The sequence below is a fragment of the Ictalurus furcatus genome, chromosome 22 (assembly GCF_023375685.1).
Source record: "Ictalurus furcatus strain D&B chromosome 22, Billie_1.0, whole genome shotgun sequence".
Lineage (NCBI taxonomy): Eukaryota > Metazoa > Chordata > Actinopteri > Siluriformes > Ictaluridae > Ictalurus > Ictalurus furcatus.
Window position 1 is genome coordinate 1,867,329 of NC_071276.1, and position 11,640 is coordinate 1,878,968.

General features: G+C 36.1%; 2 protein-coding genes across 3 annotated transcripts; both read left to right on the forward strand.

Moving 5' to 3' along the window:
- LOC128599273 (uncharacterized) lies at window positions 1-2,468 on the forward strand. Its single transcript, XM_053610782.1, has 2 exons — window positions 1-473; window positions 1,132-2,468. The coding sequence occupies exon 2, from the start codon at window positions 1,152-1,154 to the stop codon at window positions 1,617-1,619; it is 468 nt and encodes a 155-aa protein (XP_053466757.1). The 5' UTR covers window positions 1-473; window positions 1,132-1,151; the 3' UTR covers window positions 1,620-2,468.
- A 6,318-nt stretch (window positions 2,469-8,786) lies between these two features.
- Window positions 8,787-11,640, forward strand: LOC128599166 (uncharacterized). Of its 2 annotated transcripts, XM_053610624.1 has the most exons (6): window positions 8,787-8,835; window positions 9,230-9,571; window positions 9,652-9,687; window positions 9,786-9,899; window positions 9,987-10,009; window positions 11,391-11,640. In XM_053610624.1, the coding sequence occupies exons 1-6, from the start codon at window positions 8,793-8,795 to the stop codon at window positions 11,526-11,528; spliced, it is 696 nt and encodes a 231-aa protein (XP_053466599.1). In that variant the 5' UTR covers window positions 8,787-8,792; the 3' UTR covers window positions 11,529-11,640. The 2 variants fall into 2 exon arrangements, with proteins under 2 accessions (XP_053466599.1, XP_053466600.1); XM_053610625.1 differs by lacking the exon at window positions 9,652-9,687.

Consider the following 11,640-nt stretch of genomic DNA (forward strand, 5'->3'; position numbering starts at 1 on the left):
TGCACAGTACACCATGGCACTGAACATTCCAGAAGATGTGACGTAGGGATTTAGAGCGGGCTTTCCCCGTCACGTGACCCTATAGCCTTCACTTTTCTCACGTCATCCTTTTCTCCGAAAATGAAAGAAACTGATGCGGTCCTGTTTTAAATCTCGCTTTGAATCCCAAATGCACCACACATTACAGATTTTTTTTTTTTTTTTTAATAAAAGCTTTACCTTCCGCACGAATGCAGAATGGAAACAGAAAGACACTGAGTAAGACACGGAAAGTGAATCCTAACTGAGTGGGCGGGGCGTGTTGTCATTCAGCTCTCACATGCTTATTTCCCATTGGTTATTCTGTAAATAAGGGGCGTGGCTGTGGTCCTGTTTCTGCTGATAACTTGCAGTCAGCTGAAAAGGATGTTCAGTTGGGATTTCTTCTGAGTAAAAGAATACTGAGGACAGAAAAGACATCATTTACTCAAAAGGTAAGGTTTAATCTATTTTAAAGTATAAATTCTAATAATGTTAAATATTATATTTTGGTTTGGATAAAATGACTCTAAATGACTCAGTCATACAGTGTAGAGATGACTCCCTAAATGATTCACTGATCCAAAGTAAAATAAAGTAAAAGTTACTGGGTTTTATTTCTAGGCTGTTGTTTTATTTGTATGTTATTATGTATTTGTTTGCATTGTCATGATTATTTGCCAGTAGAAATCATTCTGGTTGATGGTTTTCTGAAACAAATATTTACAATCAGTTAATTCATTAGTAGTATAGCTGTTTGGTATATGTTTTGTTTCTAGTCCTTCTTGTTCTTTTTTTGTTGTTTAAATGTTGGCCAGTATAAACTAACTAGTAGTGAAAGTAGTGAAAGCTTCAAACATTACACTCACTTAGCTTACATCACATAATAAGTTTTAAATAAACGAATATATAAATTAAAAAAAAAAGTACAGAACTGTTTGTATAATGCTAAACATTGCTCATAAGCTTCCATTACTTGTTAACTACATTAGTCTCATAGCTCCAGTAAAAAGATGATGAAGATGATAATGTTTATGGCTTTTTGATGATATGTGAGGTGGAATATTTGCAGAAATTTGATTCCTATCCTCTTTGGTTTTATTTTATACACAGATCATTAATTGGGGAATACAATGGACCTCACTATCAAAGACCTAAGTGGAAAACAGCAGCGTGTGAATGTGTTGCCAAGTTCCACCATTGGTGAACTCAAGCAACGCATTGCTCCTCACTTTCAGGCAAGAGCCTCACGCCTGAAGCTTTCAGCCAGCAGCGGTCAGATCCTGGACCATGACCAGAAGACCGTGAGCGATTACGGTCTGAGTTCAGGATCCACAGTGATGCTGCTGGTCTCCATGACTCCCGTGCCCTTTCAGGTGTTCGTGAAGAATGAGAAGGGCCAGATAAAAACATACGACGTCACTGACGACGAGACCGTCGATCAGTTGATGACAAAGGTCCGCCAGAAAGAAGGTGTACCAGTGGACCAGCAGCGGCTGATCTATAACGGCCAACAGCTGGAGTGTGGCAGGAAGCTGCAGGATTACAACATTGTTTCGGAAAGCACCATTTACATGACCCTCCGTCTGCGTGGAGGCTGATGGGAAAAATACATGGAGATCATTTTCTCCAATTTAACCACCATTTTGACAAAATAATAGCATCTGGATTCCTATTTTCTTCTCTTTCTTGACGCACTTTTGAGCACACATTTAGAAACTCTCCAATAGTGGTAGGGTTGTCATATTTATTTATTTATTTATTGTTTTTTATTTATTAATTTTTTTATTACATAACAACACATGTATAACCATCTTTAAAATTATAATTATGTCCCTTTTTGTTTAGTACCAAGACCAAAACATGCTTTTGGAGTATTCATTCAGGGTTTAAATGTTTTAAGATTTAAAAGATAATAATGTTTAGAAGCACGTTAAAATCTCTTTTATTTTTAATTTGAATCTCTGTCTGAATTGGTCCACTGTTCTTATTTAGCTTCTGTATATGTATTGTCATTTGTCTAAATACTGCTTACATTATTATTATTTTTATTATTATTATTATTATTTATTATTATTATTATTATACTTTGACCTATAATCTATCAGTAATAGAAAGCGTATTTAATGGTAGTTTGTAACTCGAGTGTGTAATCACTGTAATGTGCTCTAGTCTGTTGTTCATATGCTGTGTGTCAATAGTGAATTTATTTTTGGTGTTTAATTTGCTCTTCAGTCATTCCAGTGTCACCTGTTTATTCTATCTATCTATTCTGTGAATATAACATTTTGCATATTAAAATGAAACTGAAATCATTACTGCTGTTACTTCCTGGCAAACTGCTTTAATAAATTATCCCTTTGGATCAACACTCTTACTTGTATAGCCTATTTATTTTCTTACTGATCAATCCAAATAAATAAAATGATAGTACTCCTATTTGAAATGAATGTTTATTGAACATACAGGAAACTACCGAATTTACAGACACTACTAGTTTATATCTCAGTCAACACCTTGTCGTGGAAATGTAGACAAACACCAGTAGACTCGTCCTCTCAGATGAAGTAGTTTTATTACAGGAGATACAGAGATGCAGGAAGGAGAAGAAGAATGAGAAGAAGAAGATGAGAGCGCTCTGATGCACTCGTCTCCCACATGCACTAGGCTATATAAGATTAAGATAAAGAGAGTTGGACATCTGCGAGTCTCGAAAAGGGAGTTCTAGGAGGTTTGATCCAGTTTGGTGGTTTCAAGGCCTTAGCAGATGTGCAGACATTGCTGAAGACAATACCATGTTTATGTCAACAAAGAGGAAAGAACGTTCTGTAGGCTACTAATCTCCATGACATGACCCCAAGCAGCATTATTCACTGATGAACATGAACAGAGTTATTACAAAGTAAGAAATTAATCATTTCCCTCACAACCTAAAGACACATATATTGATATATTGATAATAATGATAAATATAATACATGTAAATATGACATGAAATCATAACTGATCGTAATTAATTGATTTCTACTGAACGCAGACTGTATACACAGATGTAGCCTATAACTGCACACACACACACACACACACACACTGGCATCTGCTGGACAATAAACACTGTTACACACCACTCCTGTTTGAATTGAGATCAGAGTATAATATGAGTATAATATGTGTGAGTGTTTGTTCGGTGTAAATTTGAGAAAAAAATCTGGTAGAATAAAAGTTTTTTGAGTTACACACACATTCATATTCTTTAGACTTTTAAGCAGTTTGCATTTTAAGATGAAGGACGTACATAAAGCCTTGTGCCCGATGCTCTCTGGGATAGGCTCCAGGTTTCCCCGTGACCCTGAAAAGGAGTAAGCGGTATAGAAGGTGGATGGATGGAAGGAAGTTCATAACCTGGACCTATCCCATTTAACTTTATGTCTATATTATTTTTAAAAATCTAATTGAAATGGAGATCTGTGAGTTTACTCCATGTACTGAATGTACCAGACAATTCTGTTCTACAAAAACAAGCATTATAGAGAACACACAGGACTTCTGAACAACCAGTTAGGAAACACTCAGAGTTATGTCTTTTTATTTGGAGATGGGAGGGATTGTTTGTGTGAAGGTGCATGAATAGGCACAAACTAACCAGTAGGGTGCAGTCAGAGAACCTGTATGATTCTGTGTCTTCAAACCCCATAGAATACAGTGTGTCAGGCCGTGTAGTCCGGAGCTGCGAGGCACCAGTTACTATGTGTGGCCACAAGGAGGCCTAACAAGAGCCCAACCATTGCCCCTTATGGGTTAGTCTGGGAAGACAAAAGGCCAGGGAGGCACACTCTGAAAGAATAGCAATGCAGGAACAGCACACACAGACAGATCTCACTCCTTATCCCCTAGCAGGAAAGGGCCTAGAAATGAGAGAGCTCCTCTGGTTTCTGCTGAGTTTAGGCACTACATCATTGTCATTGCTGCCCTGAAGTCTGTCACAAAGGTGATTGCAAACCACCTGCAAATTTGTAATAAAAAGTTGCATGACTACTTTTCAACTCCAGATGTTCAGTTTAGTTGGATTGAAAACCCCTTTGTGAATCTGTGTGAAAGAGCCGTCACCAGTTTGAGCACAATACAGAAAGACATTCTTATTAACCTATCAGAAGTATTTAACATGTGTTTAATAGCTGTGTTTAGCGAATTATACACTCACACATACAGGGAACCCTTTCATATAGGCGAGTTACATTTGTAACTTAATTATTAAACATGTAGCTTAAAGCAGTGGTTCTTAACAGGGGGGAGGGGAGAGATCGGAAGGGGGTTGCAAATTGTTTTCAAGAAAAAAAAACACAGACAGGGCATCATTTGGTACTCGGTGTATTTTATTGCTTTTCAAATAGAATGTGTCTAAATGAAAAACTGCATTCTCTCTGACCTCTGTATTTCCTTTTTGCTGGGGAGAGGCGGAGCTTAGCTGACTTTTATCTAACTGACAGTGCAGACCATTGTTCCCAACTTAGCAACTTTATATTTTTATTTATTTATTTATTTATTATTATTATTTCGTCTTTAATTTATTTATTCATTTTCATATGATTCATTTACATGTGCTTCATTTACATGTGATTCATTTACGTATGATTCATTTACATGTGATTCACTTTCATGTGATTCATATTCAAGTGATTCATTTTCATGTGATTCATTTACATTTGATTCATTTACTAATTTGCTTCTCTTTAAATCCAGTTTTAGACTGTGATATTACAAAGGTCTTTCCAGATTATTACTCGCTACACTGTATGAGATAACCCCAGTAAAATTGCCTGAATTCTATAATATAATTTGTTCACCATGTTAGGTTTAAATCCTCTAAAAACAGATTCACAATTAAATAACATTACATCCTTCAAAGCATCGGCATGTTCTGCTTACTCTCACAATCCTCCAAACACCCAAAGTCTCCATAAACAAATGAGACAGCAGTGTTTCCCACAATAACTGAGCGTTGTCCACAATGTGAAAACAACTCGCAGAGTAAGCTGAACTAACCAACAAAATTACCAAGACAAAAAGTTCCAGTAAGAGAAATAACAACTACTGACTTCAAGTCTGATAAACAATCTGCACACAATAATAAATATAATGTCCTTAACTTTTAAAGACTTGTAACAAATAATATAACAGTGTAGCACGTAAAGCCGAGGAGATAAACACTAATAAAATTAAATAAACAGAAACTCTAACCCGGTCAGAGCCTCAAAACAGAGAAGCACATTAATACAGAAGCAGATTTAAGAGGAGTAATCCACAAAATCTAGTAATGCACCGACAATATCTTCAATAAGAATCTGAATTCTGTAGAGCTGGAAGGCCGAGTGCAAGAAATAGAAATAAAAGAAGAGCGAAAAAGCCTCCGCTGTGTAGGTGATGCAGTTCACACCGATATCAAGAGTTTAACATAGTCTCCTGCTTCCTCCGCTGAAATAAAGTCCTTCTGGACACCGTTATATGTAATGTGAAGCCGAGCAGGGTGAAGTATTCCATAGAGAGCGCCCTCAATACCACGAAGTTGACGCCGGACCTCGTTAAACGCGGCCCGGGCCCGGGCGGTCTTGGCTGTGTAGTCAGGGAATACGGAGGTGGTCAATCCCTCACCGAGCTCTCTCGCACGGCGTAAAATGTCAACACAGTCACTGTGATAGTCGAATCTGCACACAATAGCTCGTGGTCGTTCACAATTCTTCGGCTTCGGCTGAAGGGTCCGGTGGGACCGGTCCAAAACCGGCTCCTTCTCCAGACCAAACGCCTCCTTTAACAAGGACGCTACAGCAGCAGTTGTACAGGTGTCAGCGCCCTCTGGAACTCCCACTATCCTAACGTTATTGCGCCGTGACCTCGACTCCAAATCCTCACATTTATTCTCTAATTGAGTCACGGTCGCAGTGAGAGACTCGATAGTAGTCTTCATATGAACTATGTCATCGGTGCAACCAGAGAGCGCGTGCTCTATTTCCCCAACAGTACCTTTCAGTGTTGATAGGGTAGCCTCGGTAGCGACTTTATCACTAGCCAGCTGTGTCTTCATGGCCTGCAGGTCAAGCTGGACAGTAGACAGCGCTTCCCCGAGAGTCTCCTGGAGCTCCTTTTTAAAAATATCGGCGATGTCCTTCCTCAGTAAAGCCAGCAGCTCGAGCCTGAATGCGGTGAAGTCAGGGTCACCGCTCGGGGACACAGGTTCAGGAGGAGAAGGGGACTCACTCGCACACTTGGCCTCAGTCGTGTCTGAATACTACCACAGGTTTTCATGTTCTTTCCAAACATTTTAACGTGCCACAAAGTTAAAAGTGCCAACAAGGAAACGGAGTAGAATAAGTCAAATTATACTGTATGACCGAAAAGCACATATTAATTACAATTTTAATCGAAATCAGCAGGAGCCTCCAACTTCACTACTTCCTACTCCATCGAATTCCGAATCTCATTTATTTATTTATTTATTTGCAGAAACGAAAAACGCCTAACGACAAATTTAATGACTTTTTGGTCAAACCTTAGCAACTTTCCAAATATCACCAGTTCTGTCCTGCAAGCGTGAGGTCTTACTTAACCTCTGCACTCTCACCTCCCTCTGTGTCTGATCTGTTCAGTGAGGGGCTGAGATCCAGAGATTTAACAATGTCATGGATAAAGAGACGCACACTGCGTCCCAATTTACATCATTCACATGAGAATGTTTATAGAACGCAAGACAAATATAATGCAACATGTAAAATAGTCCACGTTATTACAGCCTAGTTCTCTTGTTCAGAGTAGTTATAGTGTTCACAAACATTTCCGATCATTCATGTTCCATACCTGTCAGTTATATTGTTTTATAAAAGTTATAAAAGCTATTTTAAAAAATCATAAAAGTTATGAAAGTAATAAAAAAGTACAAAACACAAAAGCAAAAAAATCTATCTATCTATCTATCTATCTATCTATCTATCTATCAAAAACAGATTATAGATCAGGTATATATAGATAGATTTTATATATATATTGCGGGGGGTTTGGGTGCCACATGATGGGGGGGGGCTTAGGGGGGCTTTAGTTGGCTTAAAGCATATGGTTGGCTAGAAGGGCCTTGGTCAGGGATGGTCCCTTTAATAGAGCTTCAGAAGTCTTCCTTGGAGATGGGAGAACCTGATGGAAAGGAAAACCATCTTAGAAAGGCATGCATGAAGAGATTCTCAGGTCTGATGTGGAAAAACTCTTTGGGCCAAACTCCAAGTAATACCAGGTGCTACTCATCAACATGACTGCATGCAAAAGGGGTGTGTCTCAGCAGCAGGGACAGGAAGTCTGTTCAGAGCTGAGGTAAAGATAAATGCAGACAAATGCAGAGTGGTCCATGAAGAAAACCTGCCTCAGGGTGAACACAACCTCAGACCGGGGTGAAGGTTCATCTTTCAGCAAGTCTCTGAATGTCCTTGAGCCAAAACCCAGCTTTGAACCCTGCAGAACATGTGTAGAGAGAGCTGAGGATGTCCGTTAACAGTTATTTGATTGAGTTTAAGAGGATCTGCCAGGAGGAATGGGAAAAATCACCCAAATCCATGTGTGTCCAACTGTTTTTTTCTTTACTATGTCATTATGGGATATTTTATGTTGATTAATGGACAAAAAAGTAAATGTAATCAGTTTTAGATAATTTTTTTCTTTAGTCGTTTCAACAGTCTTGTAGTCACGTGAAGTCATCTCTTAAACCAACGTCTTAACTCAGACACATGCAGCAACTGTCCATTTTTATCGTTTGAATAGTTTCCAACCACAGACCTGACACTTGGTACATTTGCACGTATGATGCTCCATTTAAACTGTGAAAACTGACACCGGTCTCATCTGTGGTTCATCTGCTTCTGACCGCTGGCTGCTTTCACACGCAAATTTTTCCACTATTCAATTTGCACAAAAATAAGAAGCTTGAAAGATTCTGTTCGTTATTATTTTATTAAAATGATGTTTGAAGGGCGATTGCTGTCCAGCATTTATAGAGCAGTTCACACTCCTGATAATCATATATCAAACAGATATATCACACTCATTCTCCAGATCAGGCATGTTAAAATGGATAAAATACTTACAGTAGTTTGTATAATGAAATAAAAAGAGGTCACTGTACGGAACTACAATAAACATTTAGCACAAGACTTTTCCCCTATAATACACTCGAGTGAGAGCACAGCACTGCAAACCAAATGAATATTCTGAATAAAAGTCTTTCATAAAACCAGAAATGAAAAGCTGTGTTGGTGATTGAAAAAGTGAACACTTTATCCTGGATCAAACCCCGGACCCAGGAGCTGTGAGGTGACAACGCTTCCTGCTGTACCATCATGCTCTGAAATAATTCCTATTATAAATATCAAATGATAACTGGAATATAGAATACTTGTCCCCACAGGGTACTTACACATTCTACCATATAAAAATAAACTAGTGTACATTCTTAAAACATACGAATACATTATAATGTATCACAAGTAAACTGTACATCTCTGAATTATACATTAGTATGTTTATAGTAAAATTAGTGGATTTGAAGGAACATCATTGAGTCAGCTGACCTTCTACTGAAATGTTAGGTGAGATAACGAGATTTATCTTAGATTATTATTTTGTTTTGTTTTTTTCAAAGTGCTTTAGGCTGCATAAACATCCACACCCCTACACACAGATAAAGCAGCATTCGATTTGACCAACAGATCATTTCCTCTTCGTCTCTCGGCTGATACACAATGGTTCAGTTTAAAACTCTGCCTGTGTTTCTCTGTGCCATGGGTAAGTGTTCATCATCTTAATGGTCGCTTTACTAAATTCTTATTCTATTTGTAATATAAATACATTATTCATTACATGGTCGTGTAACTGACAAATTTAATTATTCAGAAAACTGAAAATTTCCATAAAAGAAAAAACATCTGTCCATCTGTGAGATTTTTTTTTATAGAGAATTTAACTTTCTTATAACTTAAACATGAAACACAGAAGATCAGATCCTTAAAAAACCCTCATGTCCTACCTGTATATATTAAAGTTATTTATAAGTTTAAAAAAAAAAAAATATATATATATATATATATATATATATATATATATATATATATATATATATATATATATATATATATATATATATATTATTATTATATATTTTGTGTTTTATGGGCTGCAGGTTTTATCTCAGAGACTCTGTGCTCTTTAACTTTGGAGGCAGAAGCTGGAGATAACGTCACTATTTGGTGCCAACATGGTCTGACTGATACAGGTTCCATCTTCTGGTTTAAACACATGTGTGGTTCAGTTCCACTTCGTCTTGGGTGTAAAAGGTTTAGGACATCAGCTCCATCAGAAAACTGTTACTTCTTTACTGAAAGTGAGAGAATAGTGATGTCTGTTCATGGCAAGAGCACGTCTCTCACAATCACTGCAGTAACCGTCTCTGATACAGGACTGTATTACTGCAGCTTCTGTGATAAAATGATCTTCAGCAACTCGACCTCTTTACAAGTGAAAGGTAAATTTATACAAAGTGAATAGTTTCAGTAAACACTGATTGAGATGACTGAGGTTTATAAATAATGTTTCTTTTTTCAGGTGTAAATAAAACATTTTCTGAGGATAAAGCTACAGGTTTCTGTTTTTTCCTCACAAAGGCTTCTGTACATTTTAAATTAAAATATGATGCAGGTTTAGGGATCAAAAAGTTTTATTTAATATTTTTCTCCAAGGTTCAGACTCTTCTGCTGTGTTCTTCATGCTGACTGCAGTGTTTGGTGCCGTGTTTGTGATTCTTCTCAGTGTCCTGATCTTCATCATACTGAAGAACAGAAAAACTCTTAGAGGTAAATTCTTACTCTAATAATAATAATAATAATAATAATAATAATAATAATAATAATAATAAAAATGCTTTCTTTGTGTTGCATTAGGTGCTGAAGCAGAAGATATTGAGGTAAATTTGAGACTAATTTACACACACACACACACACACACACACACACACACACACACACACACACACACACACCTCCAGAATGATGAACCCTGATTTCATTTGTAACAGAAATAAATACATTTGACTTTTTTCTTTTTGTACTGATGAAGAATTTTATTAACCTGTCAGTAAAAATCTTTTATTTGTATACAAACAAAAAATTAATTACAGCAATATGATGTTTAGTGTTTTGGGTAAATTTTAAAATATTAGTAATGAAATATAATAATAATGTTAAATCTTTTAAGCAGTTCTTGGAACTTATCAGTTGTAATATTCGGCATCTACACATGATCCAGTCATTTCCTCTTGTTCACATCGTTTCTGCTTTAACCCGACGCTGCCTTCTTCTAATAAAGACTGGAACTTTAGAGGTTCATGATAAAAAGACTTTTCCAAATATTTTTCTATTCTGTTATTAGATCCACATTTTGCTTTTAACATATTTTTTGTAGATATATGTTTTAAAATAGAAATACCCTTTCCTTTGTTCATAAAAAAGGTGACAACTTTAAAAAAAAACAACAAAAAAAAACATTTCATCCATGAAAGCCTGATGAATATTTGTTGGTGTGTTCCAGTTCTGTGTAAAAAACAACAAGATGATCTTAATTCTAGTCATTTCTAAAGAAGTTATATAACCAAACTGTTTAAGCACGCAACTGAAAACCATTAACCAAAAAGTACAATCAGCAAAAAATATATAGTTTGCACATAATTAACACATTTTTAAAATAGTATCAGTTTTTCAACTGTTTCAAAAATAAACTGATAAAAAAGCCGAGGTTCTCAAACATTTCTCAGACATACATGTTTATTTTTTTAAATTAATTAATATAATCTAGTTATTAAAATATTAGCCTCATGATTTATATACAAGTATATTTTCTCTGTTTATTGGTCATAGAGATTTTTTATCATTAATAATTTCACTGACAGAACATTAGGTCAATATCAAGTTGATATTATTTATAGACTACTTGTTTTTGAATTATTGGTATTTGAGGTTTGGATCAAAAATGTTAATTTAAGTGACCAAATACCAGAATTATAGCTAACTAACTAATTAACTAACTATAACTAGCAATAATTAACATAATAGTAATAAAAGGAGTAATTATAATAACTGATAAATAAAGGAATATTGAAAACACACATGCTTTCCTGTGGTTCAGGAGGAAATCCTCAAGGTTCTCAGAAAATTAGGCTCTGAAGTTTCTCCACTTTCTTATTTGTATTAAACTTCACTCCAGCTCAAGAAGAACATCTAGAGAAAATATGTTAAGTTTACCTGATTTATTATTTATGTCATCTCTGTGTATCTTCTTTGTTCCTGCAGAACCCTGACTCGGACTCTGTGAATTACGCTGCTCTACAGTTCTCAAAGAAGAAAACCAATAGAACCAAGAGACACGATGAAAAGGTGGATCCACATGTTATATATTCTTCAGTCGGACAAAGGAATGTGTGTACATAAGGTCATATATCATTTACTGTTTACTTAATATGAAACAGATGTTTCTATAGGTCTGTGGTTGGAAGAACTATAGCATTTGTAACATCACAGTTACGTTACATAATATAACATA

What these genes read in the sequence shown, in the direction of transcription:
- LOC128599273 (XM_053610782.1), top strand. Translation starts at nt 1,152, where the DNA reads ATGGACCTCACTATCAAAGACCTAAGTGGAAAACAGCAGCGTGTGAAT.
- LOC128599166 (XM_053610624.1), top strand. Translation starts at nt 8,793, where the DNA reads ATGGTTCAGTTTAAAACTCTGCCTGTGTTTCTCTGTGCCATGG. An exon ending in TGTGTTTCTCTGTGCCATGG is followed by an intron (nt 8,836 to 9,229) that starts GTAAGTGTTCAT and finishes TATGGGCTGCAG; the next exon opens with GTTTTATCTCAGAGACTCTG. An exon ending in GAACAGAAAAACTCTTAGAG is followed by an intron (nt 9,900 to 9,986) that starts GTAAATTCTTAC and finishes GTGTTGCATTAG; the next exon opens with GTGCTGAAGCAGAAGATATT.